The 24,924-nt window shown below is 39.2% G+C and overlaps 1 protein-coding gene across 5 annotated transcripts in view; it reads left to right on the forward strand.

Annotated features, from left to right (window-relative positions):
• Window positions 1-24,924, forward strand: part of MAPK6 (mitogen-activated protein kinase 6) — a 34,256-nt gene that overhangs the window by 606 nt on the left and 8,726 nt on the right. The window contains exons 1-4 of one of the 5 annotated variants that reach the window (XM_010836745.1): window positions 11-255; window positions 12,726-12,815; window positions 20,077-21,265; window positions 22,660-22,804. In XM_010836745.1, the coding sequence (XP_010835047.1) occupies window positions 20,711-21,265; window positions 22,660-22,804 (700 nt within the window). In that variant the 5' untranslated portion in view covers window positions 11-255; window positions 12,726-12,815; window positions 20,077-20,710. The other 4 variants (XM_010836743.1, XM_010836748.1, XM_010836747.1 and 1 more) reach the window with 4 other exon arrangements.

Here is a 24,924-nt window from a genome sequence, read left to right on the forward strand (position 1 = left end):
GACGCGGGGCGGCGGCCGGGAGGGGTGACTCGCCCCAGCCGCGTGAGGTGGCGCGGAGTCTAGCCTTCCTGGCACGCCGCCTTTCGAAATGCTCCCGCGTCTCCTCCCCCATCCGACTCCGGTGACTCGGCCTCAGCTGACTCCGGCCGGGCAAAGTCTCCCAGTGCACTCGGCACATTGCGTAGCGCGCCGGTCACTCGACTCGGCGCGGAGCCCCGAAGTCCTCTGCCCGAGTTGAATCTGGCCGCTAAGGAGGTACAGAAAAACTCCTCCAAATTGGGATTCCTAATTTCTTCCCCCTCCCTTTACTACAGCCTTGTCTGAGCTGCGTTCGGGACGCGCAGCGGGGGTGGTCCTTGAAAGTCCCCAAATGAAAACTTGTTTTGTCGGTTCACTGAAAAAGAGCTTCCTCGCTTCTCGGTGCATTTTTCTCTGACTTGGTGAGGTTCGTTGAAAAGTAAGGATTTTTTTGGCCGCTTTTTGTTCCTTGATTGGTAAGACTGGTTCAGGTGTTAGGTGGGAGCGTTCCGAAGCAGGATCTTTTCGATTCCTTTCCTTTTTATTTCTACCTTTGCTCGCTCATTGGGAAAGGTCCACTAACGTGAGGTACTGCATTTGCAGCACAATTAGTGTTCTTTTCCTTCATCGCTAAAAATGCCCTCCAAAGTCAGTCTGAGTTTTTTTTTTTTTTTTTTTACAGATACAAGATGATTTATCAAAGGAAAGAAAAATTAACAGGGGACAAAATAGAGCGATAACAGCTTCAGAGTACTTTTCCGATTGTTTGAGTCGTCTAGCCTTGTTATTTTTTAAAGCTCTGATTGGACGCATCCTCTCTCTTGAACGTTGGGGAACTGAAATGGAAAGAGTAGTCTAATTAGAAGATTGAAGGGATCAAACAGGAGTGGGCCCTGAAAGGAAATTGCCTCTAGAGTTTCTTCTTAGAATGTCAGATGCTTATGTTTGAAATATGCTTGGTAATCGGTGGCAGAGGCTTTACATTTCTTGAATGGGTAGTTGTTCAGACATGTTTAGGAAGGGCTTGCTATATGCCAAGGAGCAGAGTCCTTTCACATATATGTGCTACATCACTGAGTAAGAATTGCCTTGTGAAACTTGTAAAATTGCTTATTGGTGTCCTGAATTCAAGAATTGCAGTCGTCTAGGAAATATACCAGATTTGAGCACGAGGTGTTTCAATCACCTAAGAATTACTGTTAGAAAAAGAGCTCTGGGAAATGGAGGATTATTTATAAAAACCTTTATGACCATATTTTGTAGTTCAGTTATTTGCAAAAGAGGATTAAAAATGTTTGCTACTTTCTGTGATTAAGAAAGAATCCAGAGAAGATTGATTTGAAGATCAGTTAATTTTGCGATAGAAAAAGTACGTGTTCTAATGACAAATGTTAGTACTAAAAGTGTTGCAGCATTTTGCATAAGTTCGTTTAAACATCGTGAGAATTCATAACTGAGAAAATAGTAAGGTTTGCTGACTCAGGGTACATTGCTGAAGGGGATGGGGTCGGGTAGGAGGAAGCTTCGAAGTGCTGCAAGTTTTGAGTTGGGTGATGACTCATCCTGCCCACGGACTGCTACGTGGCCCTTTTTTTTTTATACACTATTTTTTTTTTTAATGATAGGCTAAAATGCTCCTGTCTACATTATAATTCTCTATCACACAGAGGAGCCACAGATTCTCTAAAAAAGTAATGGCTTCTGAAATTGCATTTTAAAGGGATATCTTATATCTTGCAGGTGGAATTTGGTAACATTTGTTGAAAAGAAAGGTAAAATTAATTGCTAGTCAGTTGGGGCAATGAAATATTTGATCCTATGGGTTGGCCAAAAAGTACATTTGGGTTTTCCTGTAAAATGTTAGGTGAAAACCGGAGGGAACTTTTTGGCCAGTGCCACAGCAGTTCCTTGGCTATTGATGAGAGAGGTTTCTTATGGATTTTTTACAGATAGTACTTTTATGGTATAGATAGAAATTAACCTTTTTGTTTTCATTGGTAATGTAAAAGTTAACTTTGTACTATCTAGAAATTAGTTTGTGTTGTAAAACTACAGCAGTGTTTAATCAGATAAAGCTCTGAACATGAGCATTTCACTCTGGTGGAATTATATATAGTGCTTTCTCCTTTTTTCTAATCTATATTAATTTAATAGACTATAATATATAATAATTTAAAAGTTAAAATAGGTATTGTTATAGGCACTATTTTTTCATCAGTCCTTTTCTTAGATAAGCTGATTGTATAGTTCCAAATTTAAGGTTTACATTGAAATTTGGTAATAAAATATTTTGACTGATTGTAGAAAGCCATTGTTTAGCAGGTTGGCCTAAAATAAGATTGAGAAAAATGGGGATTGAGAATAACAATGTGTTTTAAAAGTGAGAAGAAAAACTCGCCATTCTCATATTTTTCTTTGTGTATCTTCTCAGTGATTTATTTGAATGGTTTTGTGGGCAGTAAAGTGTATTAATGTGAATTAAATCTTTGAAGAGATTTTGGAAGAACATTGCATGATTTATATAGGGGAACTTTAATAAAGTTTAGTTAAAACTTTAAAATATACTTCCTACTAAAGTAAATATAAAAATACAAGTAGAAAGTATTAAAGACTTTCAAAAGCCTTTTAGAGGTTGAACGTGTATTTCCAGTGTGTGTTTGTGTTTTAAGAATGTAGGTAATTACCTGTCATGCTTAATTCAGAATTTATAAACTGGTTGTGTTAGTCTGTCTTCCTTCTATGAGGTATTGACTTATGAAATGATGATGAGCCTCCCTGTTGCTTTCCAGTTCTGTGTTTGCATTGCCCACTTGAATTCTGTGTTACTTTAGGGCCCCTGTTAAAATAGAACATGCCTCAATAGTAAATTCTTTGTAGCGTTGTTGGCTTCCCACTGTCAGCTCCTTTAGCCTGTTTTGTGGACTCTTAACGTTACCCTATAGCCTGCTAGAGATACGGAGATTTTGGTTGGTTTTATTGCTCAGTCCTGATTGAGACTTTACAAAAACAAAAATGTTATTGTAGTTACTGGGTTTTTTTCCCCTTGGGAGTTGCTTTTCATGTGGAACTGATTCCTTTAAAGTAATAGTGGCATGGGCAGAATCCACCAGTGTTTTTTTTCCTTCTGAACTGCATATTTGGAAAGTGTAGTGTATCCCCTTTGATACTTTTTAAAAGGTTTATCTTACATAACATGTCTACCTTTTAAATCCATTTCTGAAAAAGTATACAGAGATTGTAGCAAACGACATTTTTCCATTGATTTTCATTTAAATTTGATGTCTTTTTCATAGGGAAAAAAATTTATTTCAGGAAAGATACTGTCTCTTCAGAATGTGAGAAATCTATGTGCATTTAATTCTGTACAACCATAAAACTATAAAATGTTAGTTTTTACGGAGGAGTCATGGACATTTTATCTTCCCCCAGGTACATCATTTGACTGCTCAAGAAACTGAGGCCCAGAGTGATCTAAAATCTTGGTACAGGGTGATTTCTGGACCAGTAGTATTAGCATCATTTGGGAATTAAATGCAGAATCTTGACCCCATCTCAAGACTTATTTAGAAGCTACAGTTTAACTAGATTCTCAAGTGATTCAAACCCATGTTCATTTCTGGCAACACTGCTAAGTGATGCATACATAAGTTGCTCCGCTGGTTAGTGACTGATTTGGAAAACTCAGGTCTTCTGAGTTGCTCTTTCCATTGACCCTCCTAAAAAACATCAAAAGGAAGATTGAGAATCTAATCACTGTCCAGTAGAACTTTCTGTGATGATAGAAGTATTAGTATTTTACTCTGTGTTGTCCAGTGAGATAATCACTAGCCACATGACAGTTGAGCATTTGACAGGTGGCTAGTATACCCAAGGAACTGAATTTTTAATTATATGTATTTCTAATTAATTTATTCTTCGCTGCATGAAGTTAGTGGCTACTGTATTGGACAGCACATATTTAGATGATCTTTGCCCACATTAAGTTTAAAATTATTTGAGCTGTAATTTAATAACTGATTAGGCTTAATTTGGGATTCCCTGATGGCTCAGATGGTCAAGAGTCTGCCTGCAATGTGGGAGACCCAGGTTCGATCCCTTGGTTGGGAAGATCACCTGGAGAAGGAAATGGCAATCCACTCCAGTATTCTTGCCTGGAAAATCCCATGGATGGAGGAGCCTTGCAGGCAACAGTCCATGAGGTCACAACAAAGTCGGACAGGACTGAGCAACTTCACTTCACTTAAACTTAATTTAATAATTTCCTCCTAATTTACAAGTTGGAGTGATGGTAGGTTTCTAACTACCTACATCCCTAAATGCCTAGGTATTAGTTTAGTAGTTATTATAAAGCAATGCCAATTTTCTAATATACTCCTGTGTTCAATAGTGTAGATAATCTAAGCTGCTGCTCCTGCTAAGTCACTTCAGTCGTGTCTGACTCTGTGCGACCCCATAGACAGCAGCCCACCAGGCTCCCCCATCCCTGGGATTCTCCAAGCAAGAACACTGGAGTGGGTTGCCATTTCCTTCTCTAATGCATGAAAGTGAAGTTGCTCAGTCGTGTCCGACTCTTAGCGACCCCATGGACTGCAGCCTTCCAGGCTCCTCAATCCATGGGATTTTCCAGGCAAGAGTACTGGAGTGGGGTGCCATTGCCTTCTCCGAATCTAAGCTGCAAGAATATCTATTTCCCCATTTGTCTCAAACACTTGGATTTAAAAATATTAAAAATAAACTGTTAGGGACTTCCCTGGTGGTCCAGGGGCTGAGACTCCACACTCCCAATGCAGGGGCCTTAGTTCAATCCCTAGTCAGGGAACGAGATCCCACATGCCCCAACTAAGAGTATGCATGTCACAACTGAAAATCCCAAAGGCTGTAACTAAGATCTGGTTTGGCCAAGTATGTAAATATTTAAAATAAATAACCTGTTAAGTAAGTGTTCCTTAATTATCTTATGGGTAGCATTGAGGGGACAGTTTTTGCCTCTGGCGTAATATCTCCAGGTTTTTTGGCAGTTGTCGATAGCTGCCAGATTGATCTGCCTTTTCTTGTGTTATTTCCAGGTGTAGAAACATTGAGTGGTTCTTAACCTTCCACCTTATGCAGTGGGAAGATTGTAACCCTAGAGTAAGTCAGAGTGACCTGTTTCCAAATCTTGCATGATTTTGGTGAACTTGCTTTATCTTTTGGAGCAGTGCTCTTGTTTGTAAAATGAGACTTAAAAGGTGGTGGTTCTGAGTAACAGAAATAGTTTTTTACTTAGAAAATGTGTGTGTGTACTCAGTCATGTCCGATTCTTTGTGAACCCATAGACTGGTAGCCCTCCATTCTCCTCTGTCCATGGAATTTTCTGGTCAAGAATACTGGAGTGAGTTGCCATTTCCTTCTCCAGGGGAGCTTCCTGACCCCAGGGATCAGACCCACATCTCCCACTTCTCTTGTACTGTAGGTGATTCTTTACTGCTGAGCCACCAAAGAATCCCCACTCAGAAAATGCCTGGCACTTAATGGACACTCAGTAAATTTGAATTACCTTCCCTTTCCCTTGTTCTCAGCTTCTTACAGCCTGTATTTAGTTTTATGTTTAAGATTCTGATTTTAAATCTTGTTGGTTCCCACCAATTACATGATTTCTTGCCTTGCTTCATTCATGTATATCCCTAGTACATTCCTCCACTTGTGCTCTAAATTCCTTCTCTTGATCTTTTTTTTTTTTTTAATATTTTTTTGATGTGAACCATTTTTAAAGTCTTTATTGAACTTGTTACAATATTGCTTCTGTTTCACCTTTTGGTTTTCTGGCCAAGAGGTATGTGGGATCATAGCTCCCTGACCAGGGATCGAAGCATCACCCCCTGCATTAGAAAGTGAAGTCTTAACCACTGGACCACCAGGGGAGTCCCGTTCTCTTAGCTTCTTAAGGACTCGTCTCTTGCCTGCCTCATGAATTTTGCCCCTTCTATTGGACTGTCTTTGAAAAAGTGAAAAGTAAAAGTACCAATCCAACTCTTTGCAACCCCATGGGCTGTAGCTCTCCAGGCTCCTCTGTTCTTGGAATTATCTAGGCAAGAATACTGCAGTGGATAGCCAATCCTTTCTCCGGGGATCTTCTTGACCTAGGGATCGAACCAGGTATCTTTATTGATATACAAATGTGCTATAGAGCTATACAGTAGCCACTAGCCACATTTGGCTATTTAAACAAAAATTATCAGTTCCTTAGTCATGCTAATTATATTTTACTTGCTTGGTATCCTTGTGTAGCTATTGGCTTCTGTACTGGACAGTGTAGATATAGAGTAGAAATCTCTTACAAACCCTCTCCTGATTCCACATTTTTCTCTTCTAGCTATTGCCTCATTTCTCTAGTCTACTTTGAAGCATATTTTCAAGAACTATCTTTGTGTTCTCCTTCCACTTTGCTTTGTTCTTCAACTCCAGACTTGTGTCACCATCTCACCACTGAAAGTACTCTTAAGTCAAGGTTACCAGCGATACCATTTACCAAATCCATCTTAAAGGATCTTATAGCAGCATTCAGTATTGTTAACAGTTTCCTGCCTATTCACCTGCTTCTCTTAGTTTATGGGACACATATTTTTGTTTTCTTCCTACTTCACACCTTGTCATACATTAACAGGCTTCTCTCTCCTCTCCTGCCTCTAAGTATTGGCATATCCCAGAGGTTGGTCTGGGCTTCCCTGGTAGCTCAGCTGGTAAAGAATCCACCTGCAGTGTAGGAAACCTAGGTTCGATTCCTGGGTTGGGAAGATCCCCCTGGAGGAGGGCATGGCAAACCACTCCAGTATTCTTGTCTGGAGAAACCCCATGGGCAGAGGAGCCTGATGGGCTTCAGTCTTTGGGGTTGCAAAGAGTTGGACACGACTGAGCGACTAAGCACACAGAGGTTGGTCCTGGACTTTCTTCCTCTTCTCTTAGTTCTGTCCATAGATAGTCTCATTCAATTTAGTTTTTAAAATACTATCTCAGTTCATTCAGTTCAGTCGCTCAGTCGTGTGTGACTCTTTGAGACCCCATGAATTGCAGCACGCCAGGCCTCCCTGTCCATCACCAACTCCCGGAGTCTACCCAAACCCATGTCAACTGAGTCGGTGATGCCATCCAACCATCTCATCCTCTGTCGTCCCCTTCTCCTCCTGCCCCCAATCCCTCCCAGCATCAGAGTCTTTTCCAGTGAGTCAACTCTTAGCACGAGGTGGCCAAATTACTGGAGTTTCAGCTTTAGCATCATTCCTTCCAAAGAACACCCAGGGCTGATCTCCTTCAGAATGGACTGGTTGGATCTCCTTGCAGTCCAAGGGATTCTCAGGAGTCTTCTCCAACACCACAGTTCAAAAGCATCAATTCTTCGGCGCTCAGCTTTCTTCACAGTCCAACTCTCACATCCATACATGACCACTGGAAAAACCATGGCCTTGACTAGACGGACCTTTGTTGGCAAAGTAATGTCTCTGCTTTTCAATATGCTGTCTAGGTTGGTCATAACTTTCCTTCCAAAGAGTAAGCATCTTTTAATTTCATGGCTGCAGTCACCATCTGCAGTGATCTATTTCCCATGAAGTGATGGGACCAGATGTCATGATCTTCATTTTCTGAATGTTGAGCTTCAAGCCAACTTTCTCACTCTCCTCTTTCACTTTCATCAAGAAGCTTTTTAGTTCTTCTTCACTTTCTGCCATAAGGGTGGTGTCATCAGCATATCTGAGGTGATTGATATTTCTCCCGGCAATCTTGATTCCAGCTTGTGTTTCTTCCAGCCCAGCGTTTCTCATGACGTACTCTGCATATAAGTTAAATAAGCAGGGTGACAATATACACCTTTGACGTTGTCCTTTTCCTATTTGGAACCAGTCTGTTGTTCCATGTCCAGTTCGAACTGTTGCTTCCTGACCTGCATACAGGTTTCTCAAGAGGCAGGTCAGGTGGTCTGGTATTCCCATCTCTTGAAGAATTTTCCACAGTTTATTGTGATCCACACAGTCAAAGGCTTTGGCATAGTCAATAAAGCACTATCTACATGTGAATAATTATCAAATATATGTTTCTGGTTTAAATATCTCACCTGAATAGACTTAATGTGTCCAAAATAGAACTCCTTCTCTTATAGTGTTATCCCAGTCTCCCCCATCTCAGTAATTGGCACCTAGGAGTTATGCTTAAAACCTATGTTTCCCTGTATCATCCACCATATCCAATCCATCGCCAGGTTTTCTTGGTCTCCAGAATATTCGGGTTGTCCTGGTTTTCTTCCTCATTTCTACCAGCCTGGTCTCAGTCGCCGCTATCTCATGTGGCCTGCTGAAATAGCTTTTAACTGGTCTCTGCTTTCACTTGACCATCTTCTTCAGTGCCTTCTCCTCCCAGTAGCTAGAATTATCTTGGAAACATGGAAATGGAACCACGCCAGCTGTCTGCTTAAAATTCTTCAATAGCTTTCTTAGTTATAAAATTCAGAATCGTGCCTCTTTTTCGCATCACTCCCTGCTCCCTTTACTAAGGACACCGTCAGTACACTGGCTTCTTTTCTTTTCCTCCAAAATTCCAAGTTACATCCTGATCTAGATTGTATTTCTTTCCCCTGTTTGGGATCCTCTTGTTCCATCTCTTAGTAGCGCTGCTTCCGTTTACTATTCGGGTTGCAGCATTTTAGATGGCCATTTCCAAGCCACTCCATCAGAGCACTTGGCCAAACCTGAAGTTATACTTACTTGTTGGTCTTTTCTCATTAGAGTGTAAACTGTTTGGAAGCAGAAGAACCTTAATTGTCTTATTCTCCACTGTGCCATAGAACACTGCTTGACACATGCCAAGTGCTCAGTAAATTTTTGTGCACCTATAAAATGTTTGGCTCCCTTAAATTTCTGAAGGGAAAAATATGTTAAAGATTGCATTGTAGTCATTGTAACATGATTCTGAACTGAGTTTTTTAGCTCTCTGTACATTATTGGTACAGTTGCAAAAACTTAAATGGGATCTGAGTATTAGGTGGTAATACTATGCCAGTGTCAATTTTCTGATTTTGATGATTGTATTCTGGTTATGCGGAAGAATGTCCTGTCTATAAGAAACACTAGGGTTGGGAAGAAAGGTACAGTGTACTTGTCAATAAATTACATTACTATTAGAAAGAAGATCATGGGCTTTGGACTGAAACCTGAAGTTCAAATTCTGGCTCTCAGTGTGTGTGACTTTTAATGCATTATTTAAATTCTCTAAAAATCTCAGGACCCATTTTGCAGTGTTGTTAGGAGGATTTAGTGTAAGAGTAGTATGCTTCATATATAATACATTCTTAGGCTTTCTGTTGTTCTATATTTAAAAAAATCTATTCTCATGTTCAGTGCTGTGATTTCCTTTGTAATACAAATTTTTTCACTAATTGCTTTTATAAAAGCTGATAATGTAAGATAAATATGTACCAGATAATGTTATTTATATCCTCAAGTTAAAACTTTTTGAACTGTATTCCATAATGTAGTTCTTAAATTCTTAAAAACTGTATACTTTTAAGTTATAAAGTAGAGCCTCTAAAAATTATTTCAATTAAAATATGTGGGAAAAATAATAAAATATGTGTCTTTGTCTTGAGTAACATGGTAAATTTTTATCTTCTTTGAAAGTGTCAGTGAATCTGTGGTATTTAAATGCTAATGTATTAGTTTGTATTATTATTGATGTAAAAATTACACAAAAACTGCCTAGCAAAATGAATCATTACTTACAATTGGTGATTTTAGTTTTCTCTTTTTCTTTCCCTTCACTCCCCTTGATGGGATATTATTAAGTAAACATAATGACCAAAAAGGAACTTTCCAGGTGGCTAAGTGGTAAAGAATACACCTGCCAATGCAGGAAATGCACGAGATGTGGATTTGATCCCTGGGTCAGGAAGGTCCCCTGCAGAAGGAAGTGGCAACCCAGTCCAGTATTCTTGCCTGGAAAATTCCATGGACAGAGGAGCCTGGCAGGCTACAGTCCGTGGGGTCGCAAAGGAGTCGAACACGACTCTTGACTAAAACAGCACATACAGCAACGACAGATGACCAAAAAGGGAGAAGGTGTTTAAGGATGACCCCTGAGCCTTTTTTTTTTTTTCAGTCTATTTTTCACAGTTTATTTTCACAGTCTATTTTAAACAGTATAAACTACTTCACTAACACTGCAAACCTTAAGACCGCATGATTCAGGTCACCCTCTTGAAACACACTGTGCTCTTATGTTTTACTTCTACATATGCTGTAACCCCAGTACATTACTACTTTTGCTTTAAACAATCAATAGTCTCTTAAAGACATTTAAACGTGTGGATTGGGTTGTTTTTTTTTAAGGCTTTTTGCTTTTTCCAATTATTTATGCTTTCTGTAGATCTTCCATTTGGTTCATCTTCATGATAACAAACTTCTTTTAGCGTTTCTTGTAATGAGAATCTGTTGGACAAATTCTTTTCATTTTTTTCTCTTTGAAAATGTTTTTGTTTTGTCCTTTTTGAAGTATGTTTCCCTCGATGTAGACTTCTGGGCTGGTTGTTTCTTTCGACACTTGAGAGATGATGTTCTGTTGTCTTTAGCTTTTGTGTTTGTCTGCCTTTGTTCCTATTGTTTTTCCCTAGTATATACTTTTTTCTCTTTCATAGCTGCTTTTAAGAGTTGCTCTTGACCTTCCCGCTCTCTAACTTTCAACAGTTTATCATGTGCCTAGATTTTTCTTTGTATTTATCCTGCTTGCAGTTCATTGACCTTCCAGGTCTGTGAGTTGATGTCTTTATCAGTTTGGGGAAGTTTTTGCCCATTGTCTCATCACATACTTCTGCCCTGTCAGCTTTGTAAATCATGTCAGCTTTCTGAACTACTTTTCAGCCTTGCTGCTGGCTCTTTGGATTGCTTGGACATTTTCTTTGATTTCCAGTACCACCTCCGGTTTTCTTTACATCAGGTTTTTGCCCATTTTCTTAGGAAGAATATTTGCCTTATACTCAAGAGTGCCTTTGAGGGATTTATCTCATACTTCCTGTCTTGACCTCCACCTTGAGAGGGGCATCTGTCCTGGACAAAATGGATGCCCATATGCTTCATGAGGTTTTCTCTCAGCTTTTCTGACTTGGCTTCAGACTTGTACTCTCAGTGAAGACCCGTGGGGAAGGATTGGCAGGTAGGGCTTGTAACTGGGCTTCCTCTGAATTCTAATCTGTTACCTGAACCCGCGTGCGGCAAATATCATTGTTTATAAATTTGACTGGCGGCTTCTTCGTCCTGTTAGTGGAAAATATCTTGTTCTCTTGCAACTTTATGAGAAATGAGAATAACCATGATCTCTTGTGTTAGGAAGGGCTTGATATTTTCTAGAGTTTAGAGTTCTTTGCATCCTTAGCTTTCAGGTGTATTTCTTAATTACAGTTCTGTAGCTAAGAGTCAGACACGACTGAGCGACTTCACTTTCACTTTTCACTTTCGTGTGTTGGAGAAGGAAATGGCAACCCACTCCCATGTTCTTGCCTGGAGAATCCCAGGGATGGGGGAGCCTGGTCTATGGGGTTGCACAGAGTCGGACACAACTGAAGCGACTTAGCAGCAGCAGCAGCAGCTTACTCAGTTTATCATGGTTTATCGGAAGAGAGTAATGGTGTCTTGCAACTTTCTGCATTTTAATCAGAAGTGGAAATCCTGAGTTTTTCACTAAACTTAAAATATTTTGGAGCTGGAAGAGATTGTAGAAATCATGGAGTTTAGCTACATCATTTTCCTGATGAGGACCTGAGACATAGTAATATGAGAGGCTTTGATTACAAAGCTAGTTTCGCCACAGATCCTGGACTAAACTTCAGATCACTTTAGTTCGTGCTTCTTTGTTTTTAATATGGGGTTGGTGACATCAGATGAGAAGTTTTCAGCAGTATCAAACTGTCATGTGACTCTGATAAGAGACTTATGCTATTTTTTTTTTAATTTGGCCGCATCAGGTCTTAGTTGCATCACATAGGGTCTTCCTTGTGGCTCACAGTCTCTAGAACTCAGGCTCAATTGTTATGATGCCTGGGCTTCATTGCTCCATAGCATGTGAAATCTTCTGGGACCAGGGATTAAACCTGTGTCCCCTGCATTGGAAGGTGGATGCTTAACCACTCGACCATCAGGCAAGTTCCTACTTACACTATTTTCTATCTTACAAGCTTTCTTGTTTAGGTTTGGAGAAAATGAGAAACAAAGGAGAAAAGATATTCCAGAAAAGCTATATGCCATTCTGAATAATTTTTTTTAAAAATTGAGCACACTCTTAAATAAGCATGTGATTGTCTCCATTTGGTGGGGGTCCAGACATGTTTTATGTGGCCTTGAGCAGTGGGACCTTCTTCAGACCCTCACCAGGGTTAGCTCAGAAATAACAGCCGTTGTATTTGATGCCAGTCTGGAAAGCTGTGGTGCTTTCAGATTCTCCTAACATGGGATAAAGAACAGTACAATCAGAGAGTACTGGCATGATCTTCCATATCTTCACAATACCTACTTGCTAAGCTAGCAGGACTTTTTACAGAGTCCTGCTCATCTGGTTATATAGGGCACTGCTTCAGTGGTGCAGTCCCTCTCCACTACCTCAGCAAAACAAACTAGGAGCTATAACAGCTAACGTTTTTCTGTTTCTCCAGTCCAACTGGGTTGAAATCAATTGCTTTCTTCGTGTGTTGGCAGACCTATATGTTCACCATAGGGTGAGGCTCCTGAGCTAATGCCTGGAAAGGAAAGCACCGTATCTGGAGTCATCACCGATGTTCCCACATGGTAGGTCAGAATGTGATCAAATTCTGAAAAAATTGAGGGTAGAGCTTGTGTTCTCCAAAGCTTTCTCCTACCAAGTAGAATATGTTATTTACATTAATTCATTCAATAGTGTTTAAGGTGCCTGCCATCAGGAACTATGCTCAGAAAATGTCAGTAAAGGTACTTAGTCCCAAACCTTTAAAAATAGAACTGCAGCAAGGGGGAAGGGAGTGGTGCCCTAGAAAATGAAGATTAGAGGATTTGAAGATTAGAGGGTAGATTAAATGAGATTGGGGATGGATGGCAAAAGACAAAGGAAGGAAAATGCTATGGAAAAGAGAAAGCAAGCCTAGTGGACAGAGAGAAGTCTACTACAATGGAATCTACTGCAGTGGAATACAATGCTCTAGGAGTACGTGCTCCATGAGGCTTTTTTTTTTTTAACCAATTTGATGCCTTCTATACCTTAATGCCTAAGACAGTGCCTGGCATTTGATAAGCACTCAAGGTTTTGTTGAATAAAAATGTAGTGGATGGATGGAAGAATTGAAACAAACAGTGAAAGCTCTTAAAAACTGCTTCTGGGCCATTTTGGGATGGCATTTCCCTACTGCCTTGAAGTTGGTGCCACCATGTGACCTGCTTTGGTCAGTAAAATATGAGTAGAAGTGAAGTGTATGATTTGTTGGATGAAGGTTTACGAATCAGTGGGGCGGCCCAGGTGGATCAGTGGTAAAGATCCTGCCTCCCAGTACAGGAGATGCGGGTTCCATCCCTGGGTCAGGAAGATCCCCTGGAGGACATGGCAGCCCACTTCAGTATTCTTGCCAGGATAATCCTTAAGACAGAAGAGCCTGGCGGGCTACAGTCCATGGAGTTGTGAGCAGTTGGACATGACTGAGCATGCACGACGTTACATATCAGTGAGATATTCTCATTTCTTTCCCTCTGGCACATTGAGTGGCTGTGATAGAGGTGGTATAGCTCCTTCAGGAGTTTGGATAACAGCTGTTTCACTTGTTGCATAAGCCAGATTTAAAAGGTCTTTTTACTCACTGAGGTTTGGGGGTTATTTGTTACTGTAACACTGTATAAGTTGTCTCTCAACTACTATAGAAATTTGTATTCATTTTTGTTTAGTTGGAATCGTTAGATTTCCAAAGGTACTTGAAGAAGAAGGCTGCCCAAGTGTCTTCTGCTTATATATTTGCCCCAGTGTTTCCTTGCCATTGGTTATGAGAAGAGTCTTAGAAATGACGGCTCTGACAGGAGGAAGATAGGAAGGGGTTGAAGGGTTATTACAATTATTTTAAATTTTCCAGCCATAAATTTGTAGATGGGATTGTGTTTAATGTTTTATGTTAAATGTTTAATGTTAATTTTATAGCAATTTCAATCACAGTTCCACCATTCTGGGCGTCCTAGTATATTAAGTGGGAGCAAAACCTAGTCAGGTTAGAAAACTTGTACTGTGCTTTCATAGGTCATAGACTTTTAGAATTGGAAGGGGATGCCTAGCCGCTGTTAACGGAGGAGGCAATGGCACCCCACTCCAGTACTCTTGCCTGGAAAATCCCATGGACGGAGGAGCTTGGTGGGCTGCAGTCCATGGGGTCGCTAAGAGTCGGACACGACTGAGCGACTTCACTTTCACTTTAGAGATCATGTGACTAGTTTATCTAATCTGTAAAGTTCTGATATTCCAATGTGAGTACCTAGAGTAAATAGCAACTAGTTATGAGCATCAAAATAAACATATGACGTTTATCTTATAATGGCCTTTTAAATGGTTGAAGTCCCTAATGTTAAAATGCATTTAGGCAAAGGTTCAGACAATTTAAGAACAGAAGTTAGGACTAGAAGAGAAGTTTTTAAAAAACTGGTTACTTTGTTAGAAGCTATGTAAGCATCCATCTTTGAAAGTCTGTCTCTGTAGCTAATGGCAGTTACTGATAGCAGGCAAAAGCCCCTTAGGCTTTGATGCTTAAGTGTTAAGGTCCTCCCTCTCACACCGAGTTCCTGAGATGATTCACTGACACTGGTTTGCACTTCGGACCTCCTTGAGGCCCAAATCCTGAGAGGGGTCCCTGATAACTGTGGGCTACCCTGCATTAGGAGTAAGAGCTTTGTCAGGAATGCCTATAAGCAAGCAGTTAAGCTGTAGTCTTTGGCTTTCTCTGCCCTAGAAGCTTAGTAGCTTTGATGAGAGCTTGAGAACATGATCTTAGGGAAGGGTGAATTTGCTATAACAACACCTCTCTGTGCCAGGGTTAGGAAACAGTCCTAGGTGAATGTAAGTAGAGCTCAACCTTTCCCTTCTCTCCAAAAGTAACTGAGCTTTGGCTGAGATGTGAGGCTGGCTGAATGCCAGTTAACTCAGGTTACTCGGTTGACCCTGGAGAAGAGCTAAATAGGCAAGAGCTGGTGAGGGGTGGGGGTAAGTGAGTGAGTGAGTGTGATCAGGCCAGATGACCCAAGTCAGCATTTAACCTGAGAAGCAGCAGAATAGAAGATGGAAGGGAATATCAGGCAAGTAACCTTTATATTTAAGGCCCTCACCTCAAACTTGTACTTGCTGACACTGACCAAGTTGTTCATGGGTAAGAAGGGAAAGAAAATCGAATTTCTGTAGAATGTGGAAATGAGGCTGCTGCTGGTGCTAAGTCACTTCAGTTGTGTTCGACTCTGTGCGACCCCATAGACGGCAGCCCACCAGGCTCCCCCGTCCCTGGGATTCTCCAGGCAAGAACACTGGAGTGGGTTGCCATTTCCTTCTCCAATGCATGAAAGCAAAGTGAAGTTATTCTACTGTCTTTTTTATTTATTTCTTTTGTGTTTTATGACTTCATACACTTAGGCCTGACTTAGAGTACCTGCATTTCTCTTGGTGATGGAGTGAGCTAAGTGACAGAAAGCAGGAGGCAATTTAGGGAAGAAAAAGCTCGAGGCAACATTTGTGGCTAATGTAGTTTCAGGGAACTATCTTGTAAATGTTGGAAGCTGGTACTCAGCCTGGCTACACAGAGAGCTTTTACTTCCATGTTATGGTGAATCACTAAAAGAAGACCAAAGAGCCAGCTTCATTCTTATAAATCATTCTCTGCCCTTCATTTTTATTTACCAAATTGTTAAAAACAAAGCAACATCAACTTAGCTAATTAAAACTTAACCAGTGATCTCTCTCCAAGCAACACAGTATCAGCACTCAGATTAGTAGGAATGGGAAACATTTGGAGACATAGAAATTAAAAAGGTGGTGGGAAGGGTCATTTTAAAGTTACTGTCCTGGCTTGGTTTTCCCTTTCTTTCCTTGAAGTGTGTAGAAAGTGCAAAAGGAAGGAGAACTGCACATCTTGAGTCTGAGCCTTGAACTTTGCTTTTATGAAGTTAAACATGATAGATGGTGGAGAAAATGGTATAAATGAGACATTTCTAGAGGTTGTTGAGGTGGATGGAGGATGCACTGACCAGTAATCTGCTGATCCAGTTTAGTTGCAGTTGCATGCCCGATGACTGCTTGGTGGATGTGAAAGGTGGAGGTGATTGGACAAGATCAGGATTTGAAATGTAACTGCTGTAAGGGTCATAGTGATAAGGAAGAAGCTGTTTTCATAGTCACTAAGGAGGAGCATGGGAGGCCTTTGGCTTTTTATGGCTTCCAGAGGCGCATATCCTGACTGCTCTAATTAGGTCAGATCACCCAGTGTCTAGGCTCTCACAGCATCCTGTACTGCTTTTTCCCTTCTGCATTCCCTTTTTTCCTGTTGTTGTTTGTTTCCAGCTGTACTATAAACTTCATGAGGGCAGGGGTCAAGCCTATTTTTACTTACCATTTTATCTGCAGTGCTTAGGATGCTGACAAGTACATAACACAATTTGCAAATACTTGCTGAATGGAGGGCACTGAATTGGAAGCATTTACTAGATCCACTTTATCATACAGAGGTATGGCGTTACCTCCAACTTACTGATTAAGGTGGGCTTACTTTTCAAGCTCCTGGATGAAAAGGTGCTAAAAAGCTTTTGGTCTAACAGATATTGAAGGACTTTGAAGACTACTACTCACAGAGCAGTGAGGCGACTATACAGGCAAGCACTCCCCAACCTTTCCTCCGCCACTCCCCCATCCCAGTTTTTTTTATTGGTACAGTCCTCACTGTCTGGTGGAATTACAGTTTAGTTGATAAATATTACATTCTTTCTTGAGATTGTGGTCTCATATTTCTGTAAAGTTTGCTCAAGGCTTTCAGTATAGGCATCATCTGAGTCTGTAATGAGAACTCTGTAGCTCTCAGCCTAGGCACAAGCTCTTACCTTCCCTGAAATGAATTTTTACCCATTCTTTACCCCTGTAAATGATGACCAGTGTCTTTGAGATTTCCGAAAGGGCATTCTCATCCTTACATTTGTTTCTGGTCTGTAATGCTTCTTGATCTCACTGAGATTGAAAGGGGCCCGATATGGATGGAGGTCTTGAGTCTGCAATTCATCCTCTGAATGGAGTTTCTACTGTGATACTTTTCTCGTGAATGAGAGTGGTGGTGTTTTAGCGAAGCGTTATTTCTGCTTGTCTCTGATTGCTGTGTTAGTGAACTAGAAGCTTATGAGAGTACTTAGAGGTTTTAGTATTATGTCAAGTCTGTTAAACAGACATAAAAATGTGCATTTATCAAAAACTTAAAACTTGATTGATCTTTAAGGAATTGTCTACATCAGGGCAAGAGGGGTCATTTATCTACTTAGTTTCTGAGTTATTTGTATTATCAGTTTCTCTCTCACACAGTTATTTTTCGTATTTATGGATCTCTCAGAATTGAAGATTTGCTCAGATTGAAGCATATGCTGTTACCTTATTTTTCAGGATCATATATTTCCACATGTGAAGTATATAGAAATATGAATGAAGCAGACAGGGAAATAAGGTAGATTCCTCTGTTGTATAGAAGCTTCACCACTGTGAAATAGCTGATGTGTTTGGTCCTAGCAGTTCTTAAGCCACACCTGAAGGTGATTGCAAGTTGTCATGTCTTCAGGTTCAGAATGGACAGCTTTATTTCATTCACTGATAAAAGTTTCTCCTGCCTTTAAATAATTATAATTCGCTCTTTGAACCAAGGATTATTGCAGCTGTCCTATTTCCAGTCCTTTGAGACTCATTGAGAAAATAGCATTGTATATGCACCTATACTAGCTTTAAGGTCAAAAGTCAGCAACAGGAAGCCTTTTCGGTTAAGGGTCTAGGCTGTATTACATGCTTATAGGCGTGTATTAATATGTTTAAATGAGCTACTGCATTGGTCTCCTAGTTGCTTCTGGAACATGAAACAAATGCTCATCTTAGTGTATTTATTTATGCCTAATAGCTTTGTGATGTTTTTACTTTTTTCCAATATTTTATGATAAATTTATTTTATTTTGATGTTTTAAAACTTTTTATTTTATATTGGAGCCCCCTCTGTCTATAACAGTTACTTCCACATAACATCCTTAAAGCCCACCCACCTCCTTACTTCCTCCCTTAGAGCTTTGCTCCAGTAACACCTTATCAGAGAGGCATTTCCTCACTACCCTCTTTGTCTCTTTTTTCTATTTTATTTTTCCATACCACTTATTGCCATCTAATGTGTGTTTTGCTTTTTGTCTGCCTATGTTTCCGCCTGTAATATGAACTCTTCATTTACATTCTACCTAACTCTATAACATTCTAATAATTTGTCATACTTCAGTTGTTTTTTAAAAAATAACACATTAAAGATTGGTTGAAACATGCTGTGTAATCCCCCCGCCCCATTCTTGTTTCTTCCTTCATTCCTAAGGTGATTATTATCTTTAATTTGTTATTTATCAATCTTACGTTTTTATACTTTTGCTACATCTGAATGTACCTTAAAATAGCTTTATTTTGCATGTTTATCCACCTGCTATAACTAGTTGCAGCATGCATGTTTCTGTATGCAGTTTGCTTTTTAAATTTAGTATATATTTGATGATTTCTGCCATCTTCATTTTTACTATTATATAGTAGTTCACTGTATGACTATAACTCATTTATTCTTATTGTTGAAAGTTTAAGCTGTTTTTGTTATTTTGCTATCCCAAAAAAAAAAAAAGGTGAACATCTGTATATCCATTTGCAAGCACTTATCTAGGGAATTTTCCTTGAAGAAAAATTGCCAAGTCATAGGTATGATATTTATTTATTTACTTATGTATCTACTTAATGCCAAATTGTTTTTTGATGTTCTTACTCTTTCCCAATATTTTATGATAACTTTATTTTGTTTTAATTTTTTATTAACTTTTTATTTTAAATTGGACTATAACTGATTAATAATGATGTGATAGTTTAAGGTAGACAGCAGAGGGATTCAGCCATACATGTACATGTATCCATTCTCCCCTAAACTCTCCCCTCCTATCCTGGCTGCCACATAATGTTGAGCAGAGTTCTCTGTGCTGTACAGTAGGTTCTTGTTGGTTATCCATTTTAATTATAACATTTTGTATACATATCAATCCCAAACTCCCTAACTGTCCCTTGTAAACTCTCACCATTTTTGTAGGAAAGTTCCTGTTTTTCTACATTCCTCTCCAGACTTGATATTTGCAGTTGAGACACTTCATTCAAACTATTTTTCCAATCTGAAATATCATCTTCATGAAGTAATTTGATATTTTTGATCATCAGTGAAGTTAAACATTTCATAGGCTTTATTCATAGGTTAATTCACTGTTTAAGTTCACCCCTTTGTAAGTGAACTTACGAAGTTCACCTTGTAAGTTTAAGAGCATATTTGGCAAATTTCTTATTTGTACTGCTACATTTTTGTTCATTAGGTATTGTCAGGCATTAACTCTGTCAGGCAGAGTTAATAAATAAACATGCCCTTTAATGAACTAACACTTTAAGATATTATGTATGTATTTTTAGAAAAATGTTGCAAATGCTTTACTGAAAAATTCTAAAGAATTCTGTAAAAATATTATGAACTTTTCCTTTGCTCATTGGCATTTAAGAAATTATACGGCCTAATGACCTAGATAATACAAAGAATCTAGTATGGTGAGGTCTGGAGCCTGAGTCAACACATGTGAATTGCTTATAACATAGGTAGCTATTTTTGATTGAGGGTAAGCTTTCCATTTAGTGATGTATGTAAGTTTAATACACCACCAGTGGTAGCTTATAGCTAAATGCCCAGTTTGTGTCATTTTATAAAGTTGATTAAAAGAGCATTTCCTGCAGTGGTGACTCTTTTCCTTCTTTTTTCTCATCCTCCAGGTTGTATCAGAGTAAGATGGACGGTAGCTTTGATTGTGATTGTGGTGAGCTGGAGCCACCTGATCACTAACAAAAGACATCTTCTGTTAACCAACAGCCGCCAGGGCTTCCTGTTGAAATATACAGCAACAGAGGAAGAAAAGAAGCAAAACGGAAATAGCGCTTACCAGCACCTTAGAATGATGCTGCTCAGGACCAGTCCAACACTGAATGTATCTGCACTGTGAGGAGAATGTTCATAGAAGCCTGTTGTGTGCATATTTATTCACATTTTTGTTAAATGTTAAATCCTTCAGCACAGTAAATCTGAGTGCATAGTATGTCATTTCATTCCGTTTGAGTTTCTTGAGTGTTTTCTTTAAATGTCTGCAGAGTTGCTGTCCCTTTCTTGAACTATGAGTACTGCAATCTTTTTAATTCTCAGTATGAGTAGAGCTTTTTGAGCTTTAAATCTAAGGGGAACTCAACAGGCCTGGTTGGCATATGCAATGAGCATCAAGAAACCATCTTGCTGTGGACGCAGAATTATTTTTTTCTCCCTTTTTAAAAGATCTTTCCTTTTGATGCCAGTTTTATTCCTTGTTCACACAAGTTCAACAATTTGAAAGGAAAAGCCAATAGTAAGGGTTTAAAAATGGCAGAGAAATTTGAAAGTCTCATGAACATTCATGGTTTTGATCTGGGCTCTAGGTATATGGACTTAAAACCATTGGGTTGTGGAGGCAATGGCTTGGTTTTTTCTGCTGTAGACAATGACTGTGACAAAAGAGTAGCCATCAAGAAAATTGTCCTTACTGATCCCCAGAGTGTCAAACATGCTCTACGCGAAATCAAAATTATTAGAAGACTTGACCACGATAACATTGTGAAGGTGTTTGAAATTCTTGGTCCTAGTGGAAGCCAGTTAACGGATGACGTGGGCTCTCTTACCGAACTGAGCAGTGTTTACATTGTTCAGGAATACATGGAGACAGACTTGGCTAATGTGCTGGAGCAGGGCCCTTTACTGGAAGAGCACGCCAGGCTTTTCATGTATCAGCTGCTGCGTGGGCTCAAATACATTCACTCAGCAAACGTGCTGCACAGAGATCTCAAACCAGCTAATCTTTTCATTAATACTGAAGACTTGGTGCTGAAGATAGGTGACTTTGGTCTTGCACGGATCATGGATCCCCATTATTCCCATAAGGTATGTGGAAAGTCAGTTGAGGCAGACCTCTAAATTGTACACATCATCAGAAACGGGTGCTTGTAATTTCCTTTGTGTGTTGTGGCAGAATTTGTAGTTAATTGTATTAAACTTTGCATACTACCTTTTTTCCATTCACAGTCTCCCTGTGTTTGAAGTGAAGGTGGAACGGGATCCTAGTTAAATACAAATTCTGGTTATTTGTAATAACTGAAACTCTCTCTTACTTAAAAGTAGGATATATCATGTGTTTAGGGCAGAAGGTTGCTGTTTCAGTTTTTACTTTTTTTTGTTTGTTTGGATATACTCTTCTGTTATGCTTTGTTTAGCAAACTTAGTTTGAAATCTAAATTTGCACAAACATAAAGTAGGCAATAAGAATAGGCAGAAGAATTCATAGTAACTTTGCCTTAAATAAAATTTGCTTTTGTATAGGAAATTAATGACATTTTTTGAGCTGAACTCTTTAGTTTTAGTTTTTTAGTTTTCAAATGAAATCATATATGGGTCTGTGATGTTTAAAATGTAAAAATGGAGCTGTTTTGGTATAAACCATCCCTGGGAAGCCTGCTTGCTTGGCTTCCCATAGCACACATCTAAGACACATCTTGGTATTTGCATGTATCATCTCACATTGAGTATAACTTAACTTTAAAAAAACTTCAGGATCAAAATTGAGTACCAAAATGAAATGGATGACCACGTCTTTATGGATAACAGTGAAGTATTGTGGATAGAACACTGAACTAGGAGTTACACTATCTAAAATTGAGTTCCGTTTCTACATCCAGCTAAACTATATGACCTGCAGACTCCTTAACCTGAGTGTTAATATCTACCTTCATATTTTCTCAGCATTATTTTTAGAGTGAAACAAGGCAACATATATTTAACTGTTTTTGTCAAATACTTCATAAATAAAAAGTAGTGAAATTGATTAGGAATGGCGTGTGCAGTATAGCCACATCCCCTGGGTTGTCAGTAAGGAGGTTGGTATTGCTTTATGAATAGCTCACCTTTGGTACTCTTGCCTGACTTTTCTCTCATTGATTTAAAGCATACCTACTTCATTGTTGACTTGAAGTGATAAATAGCTTCTCTTCTCAAACCTGTTGTGAATATGTGCCCTAGAGTTAACACTAAATTCTTATAGTATTCTTTGGTCAGAATACTTCATGAGAATATCATGTTATAGATGATATGTTACAGGGGGAGTTTAATCTCCATACAGCCTCAGAAGTGCAAGAGCCTTGAAAAAAGGCATAGAAACCACCAGTACTGTTTAAGGATTTTACAATTACAGTTTGTTTTTAGATTAAGGGCGCTTTAATGAATCATGTTTTATGTACTGTTATTCAGCTAAAGTAAAAAGTATATTTTTGTTTCTTTTTCAGGGTCATCTTTCTGAAGGATTGGTTACTAAATGGTACAGATCTCCACGTCTTTTACTTTCTCCTAATAATTATACTAAAGCCATTGACATGTGGGCTGCAGGCTGCATCTTTGCTGAAATGCTGACTGGTAAAACCCTCTTTGCAGGTTAGAAATTTTAAAATAAATGGGAAAATTATCCCAAGGAGAAATAATTTCATACATTTCTATGAATCAAGATTTATGTAAGATTTAAACCAATTTATTATAGTCTATTAAAATGAAAAGATAAAATGGTATTTTAAAGATTGAGAACACTTACATATTTACTGGATTGTTCAGTAAAGTTAGTCTGAATTCTAGTGTTTCTTTAAGAAACATCTTAAAAAAATTAAGGAATATCTTTATTTCTTAAATATAATTTCCTATTTTATAGATCAATATTTGTTGGTTTTTATTAAATGATACCTGTGTTACCTGATTCTGTCAGTGTTTGTCACTTCCTGGTGAAATTTTTTTAGCTATTGTAAATTCAGTAATTCTTTCTTTGTCTCCTATCAACCCTGTTGCTTGAACTGCCATATCCTGTTGGCCTGACTGATGTGATATTTCAGAAACAACCAGTTTTATAATGAGTTTGGTGCTATGAGGGAGTCTAAAAAAGTGCATGAGAAAGTTTTGAGTTAAGGTGGATTAAAATAAAAACCTCTAAATAAAACAATTTTTTATCTTAAACCTTTGTACACTTTAAACACTTAATTAAACAGAAATGTTTATGAAATGATTTGAAAGACCCAGTTGTAGGTCCCTTCTAAAAACCTTTTCAGTAGGTTTGTGAACCATTCAGTAAAAGCAGCATGAGGGAAATCTATTGGTTAGGATAGGCCTCATATTAATAGCACCAAAAGGCAAGGCCTAAGCATTCATTGGAAATCTGTGTATTTTTAACTTATAGTAAGTGTTCTAACCTTATTTTTTGGTCTTACTCAGTATGTCCACTTAGATGTTTAATGGCATCTCAAATTTAACTTATCCAAAACTGACCTCCTGATATCTCTCCCTCCTACTTCCTCTTTCTGCTGTCTTCCTCATCTTAGTAAACCAGACCCACTTCTTAGTTGCTCAGGCCAGAATCTTGGCGTCATCTTTCACTTTTCTCCTTACAGGTCTTATGGGCTGTTTCTTTAAAGTATATCTTGAATCTTACTGCTAGTATCTCTTTCACTACTCTCATCCTCCCAGTCCAGGAAGCCATTCTGCCTCTCCTGGTCTAACACATGACCTCCTAACTGGCTTTCCTGCTTTAACTCTTCTTGTCTGTGGTCTAGTTACCACATAACCACATAGTAATTCTCTGAAAACACAGCTCATGGCATTTCTCTGTTCAAAACTCTGTAATGGTTTCTTATCTAATTCAGAATGATGTAAACTCTCAGTGTTCTGGTACCACTGGGCTCATCTCCTGTCACTTTCCTGAGTCACTGTACCTCAGCTACACTTGCCTAATTGTTGTTTCTTGTACACACCAAGCCCACTGTCTCCTCTAGGCCTTTGGGCCCTTTCTCATCTTCCTGGAACTCCCTTCCTCTTTATGAATGTATGGTGTATTACCTAACTTCCTTGTCAGCTTCTCAGTGAGGCCTTTCTTGGTCATAAGGATGATATGGTCATAACAACCAAGGGGTTGTTAATATAAATTAACCCTACTCCTAACAGTGCTCTCTCCCCCTTCAGTTCAGTTCAGTTGCTCAGTCGTGTCTGTCTTTTTGTGACCCCATGAATTGCAGCATGCCAAGCCTCCCTGTCCATCACCAACTCCCGGAGTTCACTCAGACTCACATCCATTGTGTCGGTGATGCCATCCAGCCATCTCATCTGTCGTCCCCTTCTCCTCCTGTCCCCAGTCCCTCCCAGCATCAAAGTCTTTCCCAGTGAGTCAACTCTTCACATGAGGTGGCCAAAGTATTGGAGTTTCAGCTTTAGCATCATTCCTTCCAAAGAAATCCCAGGACTGATCTCTTTCAGAATGGACTGGTTGGATCTCCTTGCAGTCCAAGGGACTCTCAAGAGTCTTCTCCAACACCACAGTTCAAAAGCATCAATTCTTTGGCGCTCAGCTTTCTTCACAGTCCAACATCCATACATGACCACTGGAAAAACCGTAGCCTTGACTAGACAGACTTTTGTTGGCAAAGTAATGTCTCTGCTTTTGAATATGCTATCTAGGTTGGTCATAACTTTACTTCCAAGGAGTAAGCGTCTTTTAATTTCATGGCTGCAATTACCAT

Source organism: Bison bison, unplaced genomic scaffold (genome assembly GCF_000754665.1).
Source record: "Bison bison bison isolate TAMUID 2011002044 unplaced genomic scaffold, Bison_UMD1.0 scf7180017864066, whole genome shotgun sequence".
Taxonomy (NCBI): domain Eukaryota; kingdom Metazoa; phylum Chordata; class Mammalia; order Artiodactyla; family Bovidae; genus Bison; species Bison bison.